This window comes from Sesamum indicum, linkage group LG1 (assembly GCF_026168435.1).
Source record: "Sesamum indicum cultivar Baizhima isolate 11 linkage group LG1, ASM2616843v1, whole genome shotgun sequence".
Lineage (NCBI taxonomy): Eukaryota > Viridiplantae > Streptophyta > Magnoliopsida > Lamiales > Pedaliaceae > Sesamum > Sesamum indicum.
In genome coordinates, this window is record NC_142657.1 from 14,566,585 (window position 1) to 14,591,940 (window position 25,356).

General features: G+C 33.1%; 3 protein-coding genes and 1 pseudogene across 3 annotated transcripts; 1 reads left to right on the forward strand and 3 right to left on the reverse strand.

Annotated features, from left to right (window-relative positions):
* Nucleotides 1–1,027: 1,027 nt before the first annotated feature.
* On the forward strand, nucleotides 1,028–3,985 carry LOC105161418 (uncharacterized). Its single transcript, XM_011079099.3, has 2 exons — nucleotides 1,028–2,007; nucleotides 2,642–3,985. The coding sequence occupies exons 1-2, from the start codon at nucleotides 1,798–1,800 to the stop codon at nucleotides 3,863–3,865; spliced, it is 1,434 nt and encodes a 477-aa protein (XP_011077401.1). The 5' UTR covers nucleotides 1,028–1,797; the 3' UTR covers nucleotides 3,866–3,985.
* Nucleotides 3,986–13,377: 9,392 nt separating this feature from the next.
* Nucleotides 13,378–15,333, reverse strand: LOC105162201 (protein MIZU-KUSSEI 1). The gene is made up of 2 exons (XM_020697035.2): nucleotides 14,914–15,333; nucleotides 13,378–14,183 (listed from the first exon to the last, which is right to left on the reverse strand). The coding sequence occupies exon 2, from the start codon at nucleotides 13,970–13,972 to the stop codon at nucleotides 13,445–13,447; it is 528 nt and encodes a 175-aa protein (XP_020552694.1). The 5' UTR covers nucleotides 13,973–14,183; nucleotides 14,914–15,333; the 3' UTR covers nucleotides 13,378–13,444.
* Nucleotides 15,334–18,111: 2,778 nt separating this feature from the next.
* LOC105161427 (protein MIZU-KUSSEI 1) lies at nucleotides 18,112–19,692 on the reverse strand. The gene has a single exon (XM_011079111.3). The coding sequence runs from the start codon at nucleotides 19,293–19,295 to the stop codon at nucleotides 18,486–18,488; it is 810 nt and encodes a 269-aa protein (XP_011077413.1). The 5' UTR covers nucleotides 19,296–19,692; the 3' UTR covers nucleotides 18,112–18,485.
* A 4,333-nt stretch (nucleotides 19,693–24,025) lies between these two features.
* On the reverse strand, nucleotides 24,026–24,769 carry LOC105162208 (dirigent protein 22 pseudogene; annotated as a pseudogene).
* Between the last annotated feature and the right edge of the window lie 587 nt (nucleotides 24,770–25,356).

Genomic DNA, 25,356 nt, shown 5'->3' on the forward strand with positions numbered 1-25,356 from the left:
CTCCTGAAGATTTATGCAAAATTGTTTTTGAACAAAACATACATCTCAACTGAGCATGAAAGCAAGCATAAATCTCAAAGAATTAAGGGGAAAAATTTGTTTGATTATTAGTATATTTTGTGAGAGAGGAATGGGATTAGGAAAATGGACCAAGTGGAGAAAATGACCATTCAGGTTGTTGAGGCTGGCAAGAAGAGAAGAGAGTAGAGTGGGATAGCTATAAGCTTTTTGCTTTCTCCAAAGCTCACTTTGGGTGGTCCTAAACTCTTAAAACCAACCAAAACCATCCAACTTCCATTAACTCCTCATTATACTACATTTATCTCTTTGGTCCCCTCTCCTTCCAACACACTGTACACAGACTCTGTTTTTTTCTGTATGAAATAGACATGCATAAAAAACACACAGACACAAATGTATATGTATCGGTGTTTATATACAATTCTGAATTGTTCAACTAGCATTATGAATATCATCAAACAACATAGAAAGGATTAGTGTTTGAAAGTTTTGTTGTGTTAAAATTGTTGGGAACAACGTAATGTAACTTAAGTGGGACCGTCACTTTGTTTTGAAAGATTTTATATTATAACATCTTAGTGATAGAATTATATAGAACCTTTGTTTCTGAACAATAGATTATATTTATAACAAATAAAACTCAATTAAAGACCATGCAATATTAATTTCTTTTGAATTTTTTTGAGTGGAATTGACACTACTTGGGGCGTATAATGAATGGTAATTAATTGAAGGCCATAATTAGCCGGAAAAATAGTTGCCTAAATTTCATAGCTCTCCATCTCCATGCCCACTCTTTTGTCCTTTCCATCACAGCAATCTGTTTAAAACCCAACAGCCCAAAAGGTGAGAACAAGCTACCCAGAGACAAAAACTACCTTTGTCTTGCATGAATTTATATGCCCATCTTCACTTTCGTTATGCAAAATGGTCCCCCTACAACCCCACCATCTCCCTACAAAACCTTTAATCAGAGATCTAAATAAATCCAACCATAAATTTCTCAACTGCTTAAACATTAATACCATCTCTTTGTTTCTCTACATTTCCTTTTTCTTTTCTTTTTTTCTTGTCCTGGTAAAGATAATTTCATTCATTACTGATCAGAATCAGTCTTTTTCCATTGATAAAAGGGAAATCATGGAGACCCTTTTGGCGATAGAGTCCTTTGGAGTAGAATTTTAGCTGCCTTTCTCCATCAGCTTCCACTGCTCTGATCTTATTATTGACATTACCATAATTGCCTTTTATTTCTTTGCACTGATAACTGTGTTTTCTTAGCTTTTTCAGCTGCAAAAGACACCCTAGAGCTAAGTCTTCTGCTACCTCTGCTACTCTACAGCCTACTGTCTACACTTCATTAGTTCATTTACTACCTTAGCCTTGCTATAAACACTACCATGAAAGAGCGTCTCAGCTTGTGAATTTGGTTGTAATGTCAATCTTCACTTCCTCTTTCTGATTTGGTTCCGTAGGATCCTTATACTTGTTAAGTGTCAGCATTGAGTTCTCTGAGAGGATAGCTGGGATAGATTGATACACTTTTCATATTTGAAAATTTGCCTCCATCTTTACGTTCTTGGTAGCTTTCCAGCTCATGCAAGTAATTTAACTAATAGGGTAATCTTGTTTGTGGAGATATATAAAAGAGCTGTTTTCTTGGAGCCAAATTCTGTACATTTCCTTTGGTTGGTTTGTTTCTTGATTGCTGGTTCTTGGCTCTGGCAAATTTCTTTTCCAGTGTGACTCCAACACTTTTTTGGGCTTAAAACCGCCATGAAAAAGCTCAAATATATGAGTTTCTCCATTCTTGTTCTCTGCATATTTTATCTGAGTGCACCATGCAATGGAGAAGATGAAAGTTTGGGAGCTCCAATGAAAAGAACAGAGCAAGAGGCGCTGTATTCAGCTATTCAAGGTTTTGTAGGCAAATGGTGGAATGGTTCAGATCTTTATCCAGATCCTTGTGGTTGGACACCTATACAGGTGAATAATTTCCTCCCCACAAGACCGTTTTAAACTTATATTACGAGAATACCTTTCACTTCTTCTCTGTTAATGTTTTATGTTTTTTTCAGTTAAATCTGAGTATGTTGTTGAGTCTTTCTCTCATCTCAAGATTCTTGGAATGAAAAGTGGAATGCTACTTAGGATTTCGATCAGTTGGCAGAGTTGTCAAATATAAATCATAGAGGTTACTAGTTAAAAAGCAGGCGTTATCTGTTTTTCCTTTTTCCTTTTGACTGTTATAGCCCATCAAGGCATCAATGTGTAAAGCAAATTGGATAGTTTTTCAACTATAACTTTGTCGTTTCTCATTTTTTGGTATTCCCACTCTACATAGCTTCTCAAATCCATGCCTATTTCTAGCAATACTCTTTGTGAAGCATTGTGTCTAGACTGAATAAAGATCTTTTGCTTGTGTTCCTCTCCATTGTTAGTTTGAACTCATGCATTCGAGACTCGTTAGTCTCATGTTTATTTTCATGTTATTATTAATATTTTTTCTTCAACACATGTACTTCAGAGGATAGAATCTGCAAATTGCTAGTTACAATTTTTATACCATAATTTTCAGATTTGTTGATAGTAAATCTTCAATTGTTTTGTTCTTCCACAGGGTGTTTCTTGTGATCTTTTTGATGGCTTTTGGTATGTGACTGATTTGAGTATTGGACCAGTTCATGATAACTCCCTCAGTTGTGCTCAAAATGTGGAATTTAGCTCCCATTTGTTTGCACTAAGGCACCTAAGATCTCTTTCATTCTTCAATTGCTTTGTCTCACCAAACCAGCGTCCCGTATCAGTTCCTAGTACGAATTGGGAAGTTCTTGCGGAGAGTTTAGAGTCACTAGAGTTTCGATCGAATCCAGGCCTCACAGGAGAAATTCCTGTAGCTTTTGGACTGCTCAGAAATCTTCAGTCCTTGGTACTAATGGAAAATGGACTAACTGGTGAACTACCGGAAAGTATTGGGACCTTGATAAACTTGCGACGTTTGAACCTTGCTGCCAACGCATTTAAGGGTAGAATCCCAGATAGTTTTGGAGGGCTTAATCGTCTCTTGATTCTTGATATGAGTAGAAATTCACTCTCTGGCTTCTTGCCTATGACTTTTGGAGGGTTGAATTCACTGCTGAAGCTTGATTTGAGCAACAACCAGCTAGCGGGAAAGATCCCACTAGAGTTTGGAAATCTAAAGAACTTAACACTTTTGGACCTCAGCAACAACAGATTATCAGGTGCATTGACTCAATCACTTCAAGAACTGAGCTCCTTACAAGAATTAGTCCTTTCAAACAATCCCACCGGTGGAGAAATAATGAGTCTTGAATGGCAAAACATGAGGGGCCTAACTGCATTGGACCTGTCAAATATGAGCTTGACAGGTGGAATCCCTGAGTCCATTGCAGAGTTAAAAGGGCTGAGATTCTTGGGCCTCAACGATAACCAGCTCACAGGGAATATCCCCCAAAAGCTTGCAAGTCTGCCAAATGTAAGTGCAATTTACCTTCATGGAAATAATCTGACAGGTGAGCTTAAATTCTCAGATTGGTTTTATGGAAAAATGGGGAGGCGATTCGGGGCCTGGGGGAACCCAAATCTCTGCTATTCCATTGGATTGGTAAGAGCAGGTTATGCACCCTTTGGGGTAAAACAATGTGAAGAAAAAGTCATGAAATATGAGACTCATCTTATTTCCAAGTCCAAGTTGGGCAATGGGAATTCGGACAATCACGATTCCACTTCTACAGCTTCTTTGGGATTCAAAGGATGTGGTCTTAATAGGTTAGTTTGGTTTGTTGAGGTATTGATGGTTTTAGTTTTCAACTTTTCCCTATGAGTGTTTGGTTAAGGTAGCTAGAATAGGACTATCTTAACGTCGACGAATGCTGAAATTTCACATTGTACGTCTACATCTACTTCTAACAGCTGAATGAAACGTACTTTTAACAGTAAACTACTCAAAGGGCTAATCTTAAATTTTCTTGTCATGTGAAGGGTTGTATTTTATGGTTATGATTCTGCCACGTATGTCATTTTCGTTCCATTCAAATCAATTTTGCGGTGTAGATGTATTGAACACGCCCTTATGTCTAACTGTGATGATTCCTCTGACATTACGACCTTTACCAAAATCCATGCTGCGATCTTATCCGATGCTTGTATTAACTTCAATGAACATTTCCAGGCTTGGTAGCCATGATTTTAAATGAGGTGAAAATGAAAGGGAAATGGGGAAGACCTAATAAATAAAGCCTGTAGTTTTCTTTTGGCAATATCGCTAGAGTTTCTGCACACATAGACACACTTGTAACTTGTTGCATAAAAAATAAGTACATATATCCACATGCATGCAGTTGGAATGCATGTGGTCCATAGATTTTATATTTGGTGATGATGATGAGAATGAAATTGGTGGACCATTTGAATCATGAATGTAAAAGCCCGCAGATCAGCTGATTCACACTGTCAACTCAGGCTATGATTTTTGTTCCTTCAAAGTTTGTTCTCTCAAGATCTTCTTGAAACTCAAATTGAATGTTCTGCCCAGCTTCCAGGCCTTTGTAGCCCTCTAGGCCTGATCTTAGACCTTTGGCAGCCTTAAAACCAAAAGAAAATTAGAAAAATACTATATGTGTGAGAAAAATATAAAAAAGAAAGTAACTGCGAGGGACAAGAGATTGAAGATTAGTTTCTTATTAGTATAATTCTGTCTGAGTTACATTAAACGTCACCCAAAAGGTGTCCGTAGAATATTCTATACTTATAATTTTATCTTCCAAAGGCTAGGGCACAAGTTAGAAAAACTTTAGAGTAATTACATTGACGCCCCCTAAAGTTTGAACTTGTTAGAGTGAAGATTACAATCATCCCATCTGAGGTTTGTTCCATCTTGCTTGTAACTCCGTTCGGTAGGATCCCATTAGAGTATTAAAATACTCTTACTCTATCCCGATCGTGTTAGTAAATGTTATGTAAAACTCAAAGGAAATAATTGTAATTTTAGATCTAATATATATGTGTTTGTAATCACACCAAATTTTATGGGGTTTGAATGAAATTTACCGAAAGCTTTAGCTTGAATAAGTATCTAACTCGATTTAATTAGTTAAAAACTAAAAAAATGAAGAAAAAACACCTGGCTAATCCGCCGGACCCAAGCACAGGCCGGCCGGCCGGCAATATTCAGCATTTCCGGCAGTCACACGACTGCTGGCATGCTATGATCTGAAAAATATTACAACTCGTTTACAGCTAATGCATACTGAATTACTCTGTCCATGTGGAAGAAAATCCTGAGGCAAAAATTTCGACCCTTGTGTCGTGCTGAGGCATAGATCCTATTACTCGATTTTCAGAAAGTCGGTGACGAAATAGTCTTTATATTTAATTAATTAATTGCAAGATCAAGATGACGTTAAAGATTAACTAAGATGCAATTATTTAATTTTGGTAGAACTCTTGGGGGTTGCTCGCTATATTAACAACCCATATAAAAAAAATTATTTTATGTTCACTCTTTAGGTCCTTTTTATGTGCATATTTCTTTTATTATGAATTTATTACTTTTCATTTTTTTCTTTCAATATATATATATATATATATGTTATACAAATTTTACGGATTAAGTATTTTAAAATGAACACAAGGGATTGCCGATAATAATGAACAAATTACACCTTAAATATCTTATATAGTTGGAAAGCCTGCAAAATAGACAGGTTTTAGAACCATATCGGAAAAGCTTTATTACAATCCTCCAATACTTAAATCTGGTAGGATATAAGAGAGAAGAAAGTAAAAATCGTAAGAATGTTAGGGTAATAAAGTTGTACATACTACATGAAAAGCGACTATTTATAGATTCTTTTCAAATTGTACAATTTCACATGAATTATAATCACAAAGTGATCAGATGCTAGGGTCACGGTGAGACCAAACATTGGAGGGTGTTGGATGCATCAGGGTCGGATTGTACGTCGATGTTAGAAATACTGTAGAAATGTCTGTTACTAACTCCATAATATTATCCATCCCCACATTAATATAAATCACTTATAAAATTATCAGATCAAAAAATTCTTGCATTAATTTCCAAGTGATGCAATCTCAATTGATAAAATAAGACCACCCCAATTCCATTCCACCAACAACCCAATTCCACAGCCATGACCTGTTCTTGCTAATTAATGTTACAACGTTAATTAAGTTTTAAATTATTATGATCCGAATGTCGGTATTATTCTGTCTCAGTCTTTGTAGCAATCATACATTACTTTTTTTTCTCATAAAATAATCATAATAATACACAAGTTGAATGGTCAAGATTTCCTGTTATCAGTTGACTTTGAAAATCAAACAATCTTTTCTTACAAAAATTGAGACATTACCACTATGACTGTACCGACTCATCGCACACGTCGCCTGCATTTAAAGTCTTTGACATCCTAATTTTTTATACACTACTTTTTGCCCAAAAAATTATACATGTAAGCATCAATCGGTCAATTAATGTGTATAGCTACAAAAATATTATCCTAATGATCTAGACAATTATTTTAATTTTGGTTACTGGGATACCGTAGAATTTCACTGACACCAGTCATATTTAATTATTGAAAAATCGAAAATCAAACTGATTTTTCTTAATAAGAATGCTAAGGAAAAGTGTACTAAGATTTTGAGCCAATAATAGGAGATACAAGATCAATGTCTATCGTTGTCGAGTTTCATGTAAGAAGAATTAATATTGGTAATGTGGACCCTAAGTAGATTGGTAATTCCTTAAGGTGGCTTCTCACGCAAAAGATCTCACAATTTTAGGTAGTCCTTTGTTGAATATTTAACCCTACTTTTTTTTTCAAGCGTTCATGGCGTAGCACCAAACATGGACCAAATTTAAGGGGACTGTGGATTAATATTAATTAGAGACAAAGTCATTCAAATAAGTATTTATGAATATATATAATTTAAAATATTCATTAATTTTGAATTTTGTTCATATATTTTCGGGTTCGTGAAATTAACTTTTCTTATATATATGAGTGGCGGTGGATATATTAAATAATATGAATATGAATAACATGTTAGCAATGTGAAAAAATATAATTTCAATTCTACAATTTGGGGAAGGTAGCATTTTTGGCCTTATACGAATTGATTTTCGTAATTTATAATTACGTGTAATTTTTGAGTCAAATAAACAAAGTTAGATAAAAATATTTTTTGTCACCAAAATTAAGAGTGATAGTCATCATATACATGAATATGATTAAAATAATTAAATGAAATATGATTTGGTTAATCTTTTTCTTCTTTTTGTATGTAAAGTTGGGTTGGTAGAGCTTAAATTAATTTAATTGACCAATATTGTGGAAGCTCACCAGGTGTCACATTTCATTCAAAACATGATCATAATCTTACCAACACCACTAAATTCCAAAGAAGTGCAAATTAAAAATCTAACCCTATATGACATTTTTGCAACATTTTACGTACAAGAAATTAATTTCAAGAAAAATGAAAAAGGTGGAGCCGGCATCCAATAGAATCCCTCTAAACCGTTGACATTGAAAATCCAACACCCTATTGCGTGTGAAAGACTTCCAAAAAAAAAAAAAGAAAAAAGAAAACTTAATGATCATCTTAATTTCTAAGTCTTTACATCTCACTTTCCCACATACATGCCTCCCCATGCAAATACAAACACACAGAAACCATCCATATATAAACCCCCCCTCTTCTTGTCCAAAAAAGAGTTGTACATCCTTAATTCTACCAAATCAAAACCTCAGTATCAGCTAACTCAACTGAGAGTAGTTCTTTCTTTTCTTTTTTTCTAAAAAACGAAAGGAAAATACTCTCTAATGTCGAAAACCCTAATGGGGTCGTGGCGATTGAATATCTCAATACTGTTTCTTGGTTTGATTTTCACCAACATGTTGAGTTCTTGCGTTGCGATCAGGACAGGAAGAACGAGGAGGTTGACGATGAAGAAGGAGGACGACGACGTTTCTGTAATGACTTTGAAGTATTTTCAAGAAAAGGAAAAGTACTCATCCCCAGGGGCTGATGAGAGATTGTACTTCACTAAGCTTCCAAAAGGTGTACCTATTCCTCCTTCTGCTCCATCCAAGAGGCATAACTCTTCACCTCAAAACTGAACTGTGACAAGAAGCACTAATTGCTTCATCAATTTTTTTTTCTTTTTTAATTATTTTTTGGTCACTTTTTTATTTTTCCTTTTTTTTTTCTTCAAATGTATATGGAGATATATTATATATATATATATAGATTGTATCTAAACTAGCTAGTTGTATTGAGTGTTTATTGTAAAGGGTTTTGCTGCCCTAACATGATGAGATGGTGCTAATTAGGACAGGGTTTTGGGATTATTAGCTAGCTTTTTTTTTTTTTTTTTTTTTGTAATTAGTGTACAGGAATATCTTATTATCAAAGGGTTTGAGCTTAAAATTTATATATGTTGGGAAATATTTTCCATATATATAGAAGTGGGGATTTTTTTGATACTTTAATTTCACTTTGGTCATTTTCATGATTTAATGCTATCCATAATAAGTTGCATTGATTATTAGGACCATGCAATACAAATTCATAAATCGGCATTACATTTCTCTTTTCATTTCATATATATATATATATATGCTACACGTATAAAATTTATATATCTTAAAAAATAATTTAAACATGTAAAATGCGATGGAAAATTCAATACTGATTTGCAACAAAAAATTGGAACAGTGCATTGGCCATGCACTCACTGTGTCTTATACGTACTTGCATTTTAATTAGGTGTGGGATTAATGATGTATATCATATGATAATATTCAACCTTACATTTCCCAGTTGCCAATTACTTAATAAATGATTTATAGTCCACATGTGGGATAATTATCTAACTTATCCTCCACACTATCCAATAAAAATTCTAGTTACCATTTAAAAATATAAAATTATTCTCTCTAAATTTCTGTCAAACAAGAATGTAAATTATTTGGATTCCCTTTATTTGAGGCAACTTCTGAACTTTTCCGCGCAAGCAACTGTCATTGTTGACTTCGACCTCTTCCCATCTTGTCAGTGTCCATAAAATTCATGTAACTTTATATATATATATACCTACATATATCCACTTATGCAAACATGATATAGAAAAGGCTGCTCACGTCCATAATACGGTATATGGGCCTAACAAGATTTGAAGTCCAATGAAACTGGGCCAATATCATTACACTCCTAACTGCCTTAAACCTTAAACAATCGAATCACTACATCCCTACTTTATTCGGCCTCACGGTACTCAACTCTAATTAAACTGGCCCCAGCCCACTTAGATACCTAACATGATTATTGCCTTTGGTCTTCTTACATTATGATTTCTTTTCTTTGATACTTAATTAAAACTTTAGTGTATTTTCCACTATATTTTATTTCTTGTATTTCTTTTTCAGAAAATGCAGTAAGTTGAAAATTAAAGTAATTTGATAATTTTAGTTAAAAATAATCACTGCTAAAAATAACTTCAATGGGCCAATTTGATATAGACCTTATCACCTGCCATACTAGCATATGGGCCAACCATGATTCGAAGTCCAATTGAGCTGGGCCAAGGACCCTAAGCCCTAATCAATGTGTAGAGACCTAACTGCTTTCCTATTTTTTTGACTACGAGTCTAATCAAATCGGGCTAAGCCCATTTAGACACCGAACATGCTGCAATGCCCGCCCACTAGTATATTATATTATATTTTATGAAACAAAAACCAACCGTTAGGCCCGATTTCATTTCTTTTGAGGCTACAATGGAATGGAATGATCTGATTTTGATCTAAAGATTTTTAGAAATTTTTTCAAATGACTTCAAAACTAGAAAATAAATAAATAAATCAATTCATCATAAATATTACAAAAACCATAACAGAGAAATATGATTTGATTTTTCTTTTTCTAATATGAAACAATCCAAACAAAATTTCCAAATTTGTTATAAAAAATTTGAAATTTCTACCTTAAAATTTATCAATCCAAACACAATATAAGAAAAATAAAAAATGTAATTTTCCCATTTTTTTTTTTTAGAATTGGGAAGTGACAGAAGCATGATCTGGGTGCCGGGGTGAAAAAACTGTGCCCCATTAAGATGTATGTATCAAAATTTATCACAATTAGTGCACAATATATTGCGCGAAACATCTACACTAAAATCTCTATAAATTAATAATTTTGGGACCATAAAATTTTATTAATTTAAATAGATATTAATATATCGATAAATTAATATTTTATTAATTGAAATAGAGACTTTTTAAATTCAATAAATTTAGTACATATATATTAAAAATAAATAAATTCATATATGTTTCATCGATTATATTCATGCATCAATCAATTTTTTGTAACTAATTAAATATATTCATGTATAATATCGATTCATTGTATATAATTAACTATTATATTCATAAACGCGTGTATCATTAATTAGAATTACTTAAATATACATGTTTACATTAATTTGTTGTACTTAAATAACTATTATAGCCAATTAAATATATTCATGCATGATGGAATGAAACATATACTATATAATTCTTAATATTGAAAATAAATAATTTATAATACCCAACCATGTCTTCTCATCTAAAAAGCATTCGTGAAATCATCCATAAATGATCAAATGCGTAAAGTATTACAGACTTCATATTTTAGCAAATTACTATAATATTTATAATTATAATATTTATGAATTATTAATTTAGAGTTTTAATTGGACCTAATATTTATGAAGGAATTTTTCAAAAAATTATTATCTTATTATCTTATCGAGTTTGATAATTTTACAAAGACCCAAGTCGGGACCGAAAGATTTTATTATTTTAGAGAGTTTATTAATTTATAAAGGTTTTACTGTATTTCTATATTTGAATGAAATTGTTTAAATTTAAGGGAAGAATTTAAATAAATGATCTCAAACGACACCATATCAAATGAATTTGAAATCCATAATTATTTCACAAAATATAATTTAAAATGGGAGCCCAAAAATTTCAAATCCTTTATAATATGAATCAACCACACAAAGCCAAAGAATATTTTAATTAAAAAAATTGAAATTCCAACTTTGAAATTCACCCATCCAAACCCAACGTTAAAATGCCAAGACTTGTTACTCTAAATATTAATGACCCCTTAATTCTCTTTTCTGGTTCTTTTTGTTAAGCAAAACATGAGAGAAAAAGAAAAAGGAAAAGGGAGGGAAGAAGAAAACAGGTAAAGAAGTACAAGGGAGGGGTAGGGTATGAGGATGTGTAAAGCACCAAACTTTAGTGCATAAAAAGAATCAAAAGCATTTTTCTTTTTCGATTGGAGTTGGAGTGGTAAAAGAAATTAGACTTGACTGAAGTAGTGTGTTGTGTATCCCCCAAAGCAGAAGGACATATTTGCTACTGCTGTACCTGTACCCAAACTCAATACATTATTCATTTTGGTTACAACAAGACAACAAACAGCATCAGCATCAGCATCAGCATGCCTTCTGTCCTAATTCACATTTTGTTTCAACTTCCACTCACTCACCTATGACTTGTGACCATCAACCTCAACCCTCATTCATATTTTCATCTCAGCTTTACTTTCATAATTATTGTAAACACCCCCCAATCTCATGTTACTTCATAAATGGTGAATTCGGGTCGAGGTTGATGATGATTTGATAGAGTGTCATTTCAGTAATTGATTATTACTTAATTCTGATAATTGGTATTTTCTATATATATAAGCATTGTTTGTTATCAGATTTGGTATAATTATAGATAAATTTTTTGTGATTTGAGAAATTATACATATTTATATTCATCCAACCAATAGATATATGCGTTAGTTAAATTCATGGCATTTGTTGACATCAATAAGAAAGTTGGATGAAAATTCATATATTTCCCCTCAATTGAATTATTACAAAACTTATTATAGATCAATAAACCTTTTCTTAACAAACTACTCTTATAAGAGTGAAGATACACCTCCTCACATATACTGTTGTGTGAAGATATATAAGTGTACTTTAGAGAAAAAAATTATTTGACTTATAATAAGTATGTAATAAGTCAATCGAAGTGAATATGGATATTTATTCATTTTTGTTATTGGTAACAACAAATTTTATGAATTTTGTATTTGTTGGATAGGGACAAATATTATGAATACCAAATATATATCGAATTTAGAAATAAAATGGTGCAATTATCCCTATTTTTAATTATTTATTTTTGTGGGAAAAAACGAGAGGGCCTCCACCGGTCTTCTCTAGTTTTTTGTCCCATTGTGAGCATCCGCATGCTTTGATAAATTCATTTTTGAATTCTTGAATCTTGGAAAGACACATTGGATTTCAATTATTGAGATGTCTGGATTCTGGTAAAGATATTAATGAAGAATACATTTAATAATTTAATCTAAACCAATGTCGGAGGAGAAAACCAAGGATATATATATATATATATATATATGATTTTGAGATGCTAAACTTTGTACGTTTTCCCTATATCAAAGAAGATCTCCTTCACTATTCTTTCTCGTCCTGAACGTCCTTATTCCAGTTAAATGTAACAAGAGAATATTTAGTAATGCTACTACATTCACATATTGCCACTGAATATCCCAAAAACAAATACAATAATTAAAACTAATATTAGTTGGAAAATCGTACATGACTTTAATATGACTTAATTAAATTATAACTGTAGTTACCCCCGAATTTGCACGATTATAACCGTCATTTCTAGCTAAATTGGTCAAAAAATGACTAAAATTATCAAAATTTTAATGTTATAGGACTAAATTTCAAAAATTAATTCGTGTAAGCCAAAAAACACATCTCCTAAATTACAGGAGTAATTGCATTTTTTTCAGCTATGAAATGGCAAATCATTAGGACCAACCTATTCACTAAACTATAGATTAATATTTAAACTATATAAAACGTTACTACTAGTATTGAAAAAACTCAAACTCTGAGTAAAAAGATTATCCTTATGTTTGGATTTGTGTTTTGAGAGTTTTGTTTTGTATTTTGAAGATAGAGAGAGACAAATAAAGATAAGTAAGTGTGTGTTGAAAATAAATAATGTTTGGATTTGTGTTTTGAGGTAATTTTAAGTATTTTAAAATATGTATATATATAAATATTGTATGTTTAATGTTGTATTTTTAAGAGACAAAAATGATTGTTTATTGTCAAATCATCTCTTTTTTATATTGTATATATATAAGTGTATATATATTATATATATAGAAAGTTGAAAAACAAAAAAACATATAGATAAGGTCCAAAAATACAAGAACAAGTACTTTATTTTGTCTCGAAAAATGTAAAAACATGAATCCAAACATAGTGTACTAGTTATGAAGCAGCATTTTCATCGGGATTCATCATGCGGAAAGCTTCACAATCTGAAGATCCAACAATATTTTCAAACTTTGCCCTCATGTAAATCAGCTTTCCATCTGATTCCGTCCCACGCTCTGACGCGGCCGGCAACATTCCCGTCCCCATTGAAATCGGGCCTATTGCATTCAAAACCTTCCAATCTTCGGGCCCGCACTCTCTCCTCGTTGCATACCCATGCTTCTTCCCGTTGCAGTAGGTCCTCCAAACGGGCTCCCCCAGAAGCCCGATACCTTTGTTCTTATCGCATTCGAGGGCAACCCTCACTAGCCCGGAAGACATCTCCTTGGGAAGAATGCGTCTCGGCATTGCTAGTTCAACAAGAAAAGCTGGACTCACGTTGAAATGATCCTGGAATGCAAAATGCAGATGTCCACGCCTGCACGTAAAAACAGTGCCCACAACATTTTTGCCCAGGCCCGACGAAAATTGGATCCTGGCCCTGCCAAGAGCAAGGGCTGATCGGAGCTTGGAAACTGCCATAACTAAAAACTTTCTTCTTGGTGCTTTCGCTGACCCTGTAAAGAGTGAATGTGGACGATTTCTTGGCTCCTCTGATTTTACTAGGTCTTTCTCTTCGAATTTGAAGGTCGAAATGTCTGCGATGATATCATCATCTTCATCTTCATCAACACTCTTTTGGTTTCATTTCCCATTAGATAGATGTGTTACACGATCACTACATTGGCAGATACTAAAAACAAATTCATTAATTATATATACAATGTCATGATGATAGAAACATATGTTACACAAATTGCTCTTATTACCAAGTACATCTAAAATTGTTTATAGAAATATAAAACAATGTCAGTTGATCTCATTTTATGAAACATATAGAACCTGGATGGATTTAAATTTGAACAAGGTAATATTTAGAAAAAAATTCAAATACCTCCATATTCATAATGTTACAAAAAATAACTCAAAGTAAGAATATTTTGAAGAATTGGAAATATAAAATTATCCAAACAAGTATAGTTGATTTATTATTATAGATTTTGAAATCCTTAGCTTCAAATACACAAATCCAACCACAAGATAATTGTATTTAACAACAATTCTTTTATGCACAGTTTCCATTAATCTTTCTAATAACAACTTTTGCAAAATAAATAGTAATTATTAAAATCATGAAATTTATTATTACTACAAAACAAAAACTCTTACCATTAAATTTATATAACTAGTGATTACATTAAAATTATTACTTAGTTATCTTTGTCGCTATTTTTTTAGGGTGAATTAGCATAATTAAGGAGTTGCATATGTTTTCTCATATACATTCTCGTTTTAATTATTTATCTATCCAAAATTACAAAATATATTCACACTTATACGTGTTAAAAAATCGTTTAAAATTTATTGATAGAAGTAAAATAGAAAGGAATTGTAAAGAATTAAAGGCCAGCCATCTGTCTTACCAGCAGATCATAATTTCTTGGTCATTAGAGATAATCCCGTGGTCGTAAAGATCGGGGCTGGACGATGTGGAGTTGAAGTAGCTGGAGCGTCTCAAAGCAATTTGCCTCAACTGCTCTCTCCTCATCACTGCTCCCACCAATCTATCCCACTTGTTGTACTTCCTCGACATCGATCTGCCCACGTTTCTTACTATGTAATGAATGATTTTCTTCAAAGTTGAATGACAATCTAACTTCTGATTCTCAATAGAAATCAGAGGCAGGAGTCAAGATCTTAATCATAATTAATAAAGAGAGGGAAAAATTAAAGTACTAATGATTAATATAATTAGACTACTAAATTTACCGTGGACTTAATCTCGTTCTGCTATCTATTATATCAAAATAAAAAGAAAAGAGAATGAAACAAAAGGTTTCGTGCTATCATAATAATTAAAGGCACCTTCCTAATAATTAAGGACATGATCATAGAGCAACTGAAGGAGGAATTATAATTTAAAGAAAATGGTACTTTCTATATATATATATATATATATAAATATAGAAGGTTTTATTCGCTAATTAAAAAGGATGTTTAGATTTATTTTATATTTGACCTCCATTTTCAATATATTGATACTATCTATCTATATATATACACCTATAGCATAGTTGTTAACGTAAAATATATTGTTGTTACATTTTTATTCGGGTAATGTCCTTTTAATGATAGGGGAATGCTTTCCCTAAATAGTGATGGACGCCTCAAATCTTTCGGATACAAAATATAAAGAAAAATTACTATTAACACTATATTGGAAAGGCCTAAGTAATAGTTCTCTCGATGTCTAAGTTATCGTAGAGAGAAAAGTCTTTGTGGTCGTTAGAATATTAAGGTAGTAAAAATTATATTTGGGATATAGAGGGAGACTATATTTATAATTTTTTTCTATTGTATTATTTTACGTGAACTACAAATATCAAAATATTAGGACGACTACTGCAAGTTATATATATATATATATATATATATGTTGGGAATGACAAATATAAATTACCTTGTCCCACATAGATAGTATAAACATCTTTCCTTCTATAATATTAAACCAACTTACTAACTTTAAATGAGAAGTGTGGGTAGATGGGTTTTGAAAGAATCACTATACTCGCATGCTTGCATCCTGTCCCGGTTTGGGCGGGGCACCGCGGTTATACATATTTTTTGAAAAAATTACATTCAAATTCTTCATTTCGCACGTTTTGAACTCTTAGATGACCAAGTCATGGACGTTGAGGAAAATCCTCCTCACTGGCCGATTTTTTTGGCTTCTGCTGATGAAGAGTCTGGTTTTAGTTTGATGAGGAGTTCGATTTTGTGTTGCTAGGTGAAGAGTCCGAATTTCTCAAACAACCGAGCTCCTCCTGTATAAATAGCGTCAGCCCCCTATGCATTAATTCGAGCTTCTTCTATCTGCTCCACTTACATTTTCTCTTCTTTTTCTTTTGAATGTTCTTCTGTTAGTCATTCCAAGCTCTACCACGAGTACGCGTGTAATATAGCTGTGTTAACCTTGAGGAGCGAACGATTTATACTATCAACACCACGATAGTATCGAAATTTTATTTTTTAAGACAGTGATTTGTTCAAGGCACAATCTTTAATTTTCCAACAATATATATATATAAGTTTTGAAGCCGTTGGAGCTATGTCATAAAGATTTTAATTAATAAATTAAATTTAGAATTTGTTTCCAAATAACAATAATAAGAAAAAAAAGGTAAAATCTAAACACGACCTTATAAAATTACGTCCAGGCCATATATTTAGAAATTAATAACATATTATAAATCCCTTCTTTTGCATGTATAATCATACCTACACGAAAGTATGATTTCAAAAAAAAAAAAAAGAATTACAGGGAAGTATGGTAGACGAAATCAAGAGATGTATGGTCGTAATGAAAAGAGTCGCATGTGGATCAAACTTAAAATTCGAGGACATAATAAGAACTCATTAACACGTGTCCGCTATATATGATGCATCATCTATTTGCCAGCCATCTCTCTACAGATTTGCATTCTGCTTGATGGGAGCTGGCTGCCAAATCATGCCTAATCATTGCAAATATATAACACTCTCTTTTGAGTCATTATCATCTTTCTTAATGATGATGGTGTTTTCTGTATCCTCATCTTCAACACTAATCAACTCATTTGCTTAACAGATCATTACATGATTATTACAACAGGAAAATCGGGACTCAATTAATCTTTGAAGTGCAACCATGGAATACATGTATTAATTATAATTAAAAGGTAATTACATTCAAATCCCATCTAAAGATATTAAGTAAATTATACTTTTCCTTAAAAAAAAATGAATTATACTTGCACCCTTTTAAAAAAATCTCGATGACAGCTAATCATCTTCTATTAGAATTTGGACGAAAAATACTGACGTAAGCAAAGCAGATTACAATAACTTTTCAATTTTGCCTCATATTTTACATTCTCATTTATATTTTTGTACTTATAAAGAGATAAATGTATATATATATATATATATATATATATAGTGAGGTTAACATCATTATATTATTCTTTTTATAAGCACACATTATTACATGAAAACATTAAAATGGGTGGTAAAGTTTAAAATTTATGCAATTTTTTTTGTAACGTCAATATTTTTCATTCAATTTCTAATAAAAGTTGTCAAGTGTAAACAGTGAACTTACACAAAGGTAGTGTAAGTGTAATTTAAAAAAAAAATGAAAAAAAAGTATAATTTTTATATTTTTCAAAAGAAATTAAGTGTAATTAACCCTTCTAATTAATTATACCTCAAATCTCAGTACAACCTAACATCTTGAGTTCAAGATTTCTTCCAAAAAATTGTATACGCACACGAGTATATTGGAGTGTTCAAACATTGTATACGCACACGAGTATATTGGAGTGTGTGTTACAAAAAATAATTAATTGTACTTCATTATGATCAGTTTTGTATCATCTCTTGGTTTCTTGATCTAGAGCAGAGAATTTCCTTAAACCAAGAAATATTGTCTAATTATAAATGTAACTAGGTGCTTGTACCAAACAGCAAGCAAACAAGACATGATTATTAAACTTAGGATCAGGATCCAAACAATTATTTCAAATTAAAGTAAGACTAGGAGCAATATTGAGATGCTAAATAAAGGAATACTCTCCACAAGATAGTGAGAATTGAAGATGCTTGATAAATTATGAAAAAGGCAAATGAGTAGGACCAAAATGGGCAGACAAAACAATTACTGCATTCGCCTCTTAACTTTCATTCACAAGGGAAAAGAGGTAAAAAAGAAAAGAAAAGACCAACCTATTCACAGATATACCATCCCACCAACCCACCTTTACTATCCCATGTTTACTTTTATCCCTCAACGCCCACTAACCAGTAAATTTCCCCCATTACAAAAAACTTCAAGAACCCAAACTAACAAGGAGAATCTAACCCCCAATTTCTTCACAAAAACTAAGGCTAAGCATTCATAGTAAACAACATGAACTGGATCCTCGGCGCGGAACTTAGAACTGTAGTAGAAATTATTTCAGACCCTTAGCAGATAGATGCTGAGTTCAGGGCCACCATTGCCATCCGGGTTCATCATGTAGAAAGCTTCAGAATCTTTAGATCCCACAACTCTTTCAAATTTGGCCCTCATGTACATAAGCTCTCCATCTGAATCTCCCCCCTTTCCTGCACCGGGCAGTACCCCTGCTCCCATTGAAATCGGGCCTATGGCATTCAAGACTTTCCACTCTTCAGGCCCGCACTCTCTCTTCATTGCATACCCACATTTCTTCCCGTTGCAGTAAGTCCTCCAAATGGGCTCCTCCAGAAGCTTGAAACCCTTTTTCTCAGTCTTCTTATCACATTCCAGGGCAATCCTGACTAGCCCGGAAGCCATTTCCTTCACAAGAATGCTTGTTGGAGTTGCTAGTTCAACAAGAAAAGCCGGGTTCAGCTTGAAATCTTCTTGAAATGCAAAATGGACATGTCCACGCCTGTGCCCAAAAAGGGTGCCCACAACTTTAGTTCCCAGGCCCGATGAGAAATGAGTTCGGGCCCTGCCGAGAGCAAGGGCTGAACGCAGCTTTGAAACTGCCAACACCGAAAGTTTCTTTCTTGGTGGTTTTGCCGAGGCAGCGGAGAGTGAATGCTGCATTTGTAAACTCGTCGGCTCCTCTGATTTTTTGAGTTTTTCTTTGTCTTCAGATTTTGAGGAGGCGGAGGAGCTGAAGCTTAAAATTTCTTCCATAACATCGTCTTCCTCTTCAACAGCCTTCTTTTTCCAGTGGAAGTATCTCCTGGAGAATGAGGAGGAGTCGTGAGGGTTTCTAGCCATGATTGTCTTCATCAGGCGGCCAAATAAAAGCAAGAAAAACAAAGGAATAAATTAAAGGAAAGAGGGGTGCTTTTTGTCTTGAAAGATGGCTTGAGGAAAAGAAGTAAAGGAAAAAGATAAAGAGGGAGAGAGAGAGATATCTGCTGATTTCTTTGATCTAAAATCCTCGTTGCATATTACGGGTTTTTTTTTCTTTTGTTTTATGGTGGGGGTGATTTTATTCTTAGCTTCTATCCCACCTTTTGTCAGGCCTGGATGGATTGATGGCCTGAGACAGGGAGAATCCTGACAAAAGAAGGCGATCAGCCCCACCTAACTGAATCAAGAAAATATGAAGAAAAAAATAGAGACAAGAAAACACACACAGCAGAGAGACAAGCAAGAATTCGAGCAGAGAAAGAGATGTGAGATGTAAATTTGTGAAGTGAAAAAGAGTAATATTATTATTATTATTATTATTATGGGGTGGGATAATGGAATCTGAGGAGACAAAAGGACTAATTAATGTTGATATGATATGCCTTTTTTCTTTTTTGAAAAATGGTGGGGGTGAGGGGGAGGGGGAGGAGAAAGAGTGGCCTTGACTGACTAAAAGAAAGGACTTGCATTGGAAACAGTTAAGGATAGGTAAAGGCACACCAAAACTTGTGTACCCACTTGGACCACTCCCCCAAACAGTCCTTTAAGTCCTTTCACTTCAATTCTTAGCATAGTTAATGCTCACAGCAATGAGTGCACGCATATTCATCACAAACACCATCGCCTTTCTTGTTCCAAATGCTATTGTTGCTCTCTCTCTTTTAATTAAAGTTATTAATATGACTGGAATTAATGCGCCGTTTGTATAAGTGCTACACAAATACGCACTGAACCACCCCACCATTATTGCTTTTCAAAAGAGAAATGCCAAAAAATAATGTTTTTTTTTTTTCACTGTCCAAAAACCATTAAAAATTATTAATTTCATGTATTTTTTTACATAACACTAACACAAAATACAAAATCAAATATATTACAAACATCAAAACACACACGTATACATATACATATATATAAAATATCTATTTTTTTTTCTCTATCTACCCAAAAAAAAAAAAACAAAGAACCTTAAAAATTTAACCAAACAAAACTATATATCCAGGAACAGTGTTTCGATCTTCTGTATTTTGTTAAGCTAAAATTAAAGCAAGTACAGCAAATATTTATTTGTGTACTTATTTAAAACTAAATTCCATAATCATTTGTTTCTAGCATTATGTGGCGGGTAGGGTGGGGATTAATTTCCCTTTTCTTCTTTTTGATTAATACAGCCTATCCCTAAGTCGGCGGTTTGGCAAAGTACTATTTATTTATTAATTTAAAAATACTAATTTAATATATAGAATAAAAATTTAAGTGAGAAATACTCCTCTCTTACACTTAAAAATTTTTATACAACATGAAAATTCATCACATGATACCCATTTCGTTGCAATAAAAAAAAAAGGTAAATTACGAAGAGTTTCTTTAATATAATTACAAATATTTCACCATTATTTAAAAAATTATAAATATCCTTTAAAATTAATAATTGTCTAAGAAATATCTTTCTATAATGAGTTATCACGAGTGAATATTTATTAGATGGACATTAATTAATTTCAGATGGATATTTGTAAATTTCAAATGAAAAGGGGTTTGAAATTATAATAAATTTAAGGAGAGTATCTTGAAATTTAACAAAAAGGAAAAGAAAAAAGAAAAGGTGAAGCAATGATGATAACTTGGTTAGAGCTAATAACCTTAATCTGTGAGAAGATCAGGTGGCAGGGTAGTGCAGCCCACAATGATTACCTAGTCTTAAGTGTTGAATATTAGGAGGGTGGGTAGATCCTTAATTAAAGAAGCAAGATTTTCAGTCTGTCGTTGATTTCGGCTTTTGTAGTTCCCAAGTTTGATGGCTCTAAAATCCTGGTTTTGGTCATATGATATATGTTGTGATGGGTGCCAACTGCCAAGCTTTATGGATCAACTAATCATAAACTGCCTACACCTCAAACTAGCTTTACTTTAGTAATTACCCTAACAAACAAGAATTAGAATCCAGGTTTTAAATCTATTACTAAACTGTAAAACAATCTTACGTAGGTAAAAACCTAGCTAGGGCCTTCAGTCCATATTAGAGTTTGTGCACATTTTAAAAGTAATAATTTCTACTGAAGATTGGCACCACACACACACACACACACACACACAGAAACACCCCTGCTCTTTACTCATTTTCGTAGAATAATTTCAAATATGATGCTCATTTTCTAGTTAATTTCAAATGGGCCTCAGGGCAGTGTGTGGGTTTTAACTATTTTTGCAGGGAAAGGCCCAACTAGTTGTCATGGTAAGATTATGACCCACTGCTGGTACGATGTAACTTGTGGGCTGACAGAAGGGCCCAGTTGTTCTGATCTGCGTGGATGAATTGGAACTTTGGAACACTAATTCCGGGGAATAATTAATAGAACTATAAGAAAGTCAAGTTAATTAGTAAATAAATTTTTTATTTTTAATCAATTCGTTAGCAAGTAAGTTTTTTTACATTAATTATTTAATTACTAATTAATTAGACACTATTTTTTCTATTCTTTTGTTTTTTTTTTTTTTTGGGTGCTATAGAGCGATTTTCTTATAGTGTAAATCATTTTATCAGGATATGCAGTGCTGCCCTGCCATGATTATTTTCATTACTCTCTTTCAACCACAATCTAATATAAAGGTTGTCACTCTAGTGTACTCAACGTTTGTGATCTATACTCTAGAGATTGATATATCATTGTATTTCTAGAAAATAAAATATGTTCCAAACTTGATGCAACATCGACGATGTTTAATTAATTAAACTTATTTAAAATATTTTATAAACTTTAGTTCAATATGTACAGTTTCTAGAAATCTCTATACCTGGTAAAAGTTGATGAAAATGAGCAAAGAAAGGATCCAAAGAGAGATGAATAGTAATTACCTAACCCTAATATTGTCTGACATTTTGTGTTAGAGGATTGTATTTCGACATTCCTTGGACATACTTGCATCAGCAAGTGTTATAAATGGACTACAAACATTGTAAGAAACTGAATCGTAATGAACCTTTTTGTTTTTCTATAATAACTAATACAGAAATTTCAGAACTTGGAATGTTTGAAAATTCAGCTGTTGAAATTATGTGACTCATGTCATGGTACGGATAACAAGTTTTGTACTAAGATTTTCATGATTTCTAGAAGACATCGATTGGACATCTATTTGAACATTATGCTGACAAATTATGGTATTAGATTTAGGAATCAGTACTTTCTGGGTGCGGACTTCTCTTGGCACATTGATTTCGGGTTTTAGATAGTTTAGAAGACAGAAACAGTGAAAAGTTGGTGAAATATTTTTTAATTAAAAAAAGAAGAATGAGGGAAGGAAGAAATGTGTAAGTTGAGGAGGGAGAAAGAAATTAGAAGAGAGAAATATAAAAAAGTTGGTAAAAATATTTAAAAAGACATTGCAGACCCGAAAAGAATGATTTTCAATAATAAAAAAAGTATAAATATATAATACGATTGTGATTAGTAAGACTAATTTCCATAAATTGGACAGATTTTACAAGAATAAATTTTTAGACTTAATTATATTTACTGCCATGTAAATAGGGAAGGTGACAAATTAAAAACCCTAAATATAAATATGACAAATAATAATCTGAATTTCTTTTTTTTGACAATTGTACAACTTTGGTCCCCAAAATTTTAAAAGTGGCCAAAAATTGTTGAGGTGGTCAAAATTAGATTTTTTTTTTTAGATTTTTTTTTTAGACTTTTGCTGAGAACATTTTTTTTTATTTTTTCTGCCACATATGCGCTTATATGAAAAAATTCCCTCTCACATAAGTAACAACATGGGATGGATAACATTTTTTTATTTGGGATTTTTTATTCCTCTCTTCTGCTACATAAACAATTATATTAGTATGGATGCACCTTCTTTGGTTGCAACTATTGAACCATACAAAATTTGCAAAACCTATATAGCTGGAGATAGAATTAGTTTATGTGATGTAGGTTGCTCAAAATTAGGATTTTCGGATCGGGGTCGCTAGGTCGAATAGTTGGGTCGTGATCGCTGAATCCCTCTTTTAAGTTACCTGGAGTGGATCCTGAGAACACAGCAAACGTCAAACTAGCCGAGAAGCCCTCGGCGATGGCCCTCCGATGCTTAAGTTAGAAAAGGTGGGGTCGAAAATAAGATAAAGGGATCAAATTAGAGCATAAACTGGCGGTAAAAGTAGGTGAAAAAAGCGTGTCTGAAATATCATAAATGAGGGTATTTATATCGGTACGATACCCTCTGTATGCGTTACACGTGGTTCCAGTGATGGCGCGCCACATCACCCTCTGTCGGACCTGCAGCCGCCCCTGCTGCAACTGTACAGTGGGTCCCATCTTGCGCAGTCATAGGGGCAGTCATAGGGTGCAGTAATTATGCTAAAAGTAGGGGGTACTTCGGTAATTCTGTAATTCTCCTCGTCGTTATGCTTTGACTGATTCCACGGCTGTTAATTTCCCTCTCTCCCTAAAAATAGTGTATTAGATCCAATATATTAAAATATGACAAGAGGAGCACTGAAACAGATAACTAGGGCAAGTTTCACTATTATTAATTGGTTATAGTTCCCCCTCCAAAAAACAAAGTCAAAAGGGTTCCAGAAACCATATATATCACTAGAAAACTACAAGTCTTATTACATTAAGAATGAAATATACGAAATGCACTAGGAGATCTTAGATTACAACATTAATTAACCTAATTAGTAAAAGAATCGATCCTATATATATATATATACATGTATGAAGGAAACATGATACGATAATTAAGTTCCAACACTTGCTACACATAGGAAACATAAACAGTATACTCTAAAACACCGTAATTCTCCACAGGATCATAAGAGTAAGTGTTCGAAATGGAAAACCCACGAGCCATCCGGAAAACTCCAGTCCCACCAACAACAGGCAGCTCCCGGTTCATGGTATCGATCGGATTCCTACCCAGAATACAGAGTGTACTCCCATTGTACCTGCCTGCCGTAAACACAAAGTTGAGATTCATAGCCAGTGCCGATTCACGCAAGTCTGCCGAAGTTACGAGCCCCTGCGCCCGGCCCAGTTTCTCTGAATTGCGATCGGGCTCAGCGGTTATCAGGTTATCCAGGACCCTGATTTGGCCAAACATCGTATGCGAAAGAGAAGTGACGTTGGATCGAGCGACCTCCCATATGGTGGCGTTCGGGCCGCCTAGTACGTCCTGGATGTAGAAACGAAGTTTGGCTACCTTTTCCCTTCTTTGAGAGAGGTTTCTGAACCATTTTTCAGCTTCCAGGATATCTTTGGAAGTGCTGGCATATGAGCCTGCTATAAGCAATGAACAAAGTATGAAAATTGCACAAACTCTTTCCATTTTTGTGCTCTTTAATTAGGGCAATTGTGTATCATCTGCGGGGGGTTATATATATATATATATATTGAGGTATTGCTTGTTATAAAGTGGAGTTGGAAAAAATCAACGACGTGGAATATTGTGGCCTGCAGCCTGCATGTCAGGGTAAGAGTAAGGTGATGAGAGTTTTACTTTTTCTTTCATCCCTTTGTTTATTTTTCTTATTTTTCATGTATTGTATTACCACAGTCTTTATGATCCAATAATTTGATTGTATGCAAAAATTTTAGATGAAATTGGAAGACTGAAAATTCTAGGTATGTATATATGATTTCACGTAAAAATAGCGATTATTACTAAAAAAAAAATAGATTGTTTCTTACATTATAAATGACTATGGTCTGTAAATCATGATAGATTATTACTTTATATAGATCAAATAAAATTAATATGAAAATTTTAATTTTAACCATAATTAAATAATATTTATCATGGTTTTAGATATGATAAAAAATTTTACCACACGGACTTATTATTTAACGGAAAACCCATAATCATGTTGGTAAAATAGACACAGGAATGATAGATGGGACTTAGACTAAAACAAATAGTAAGTTGA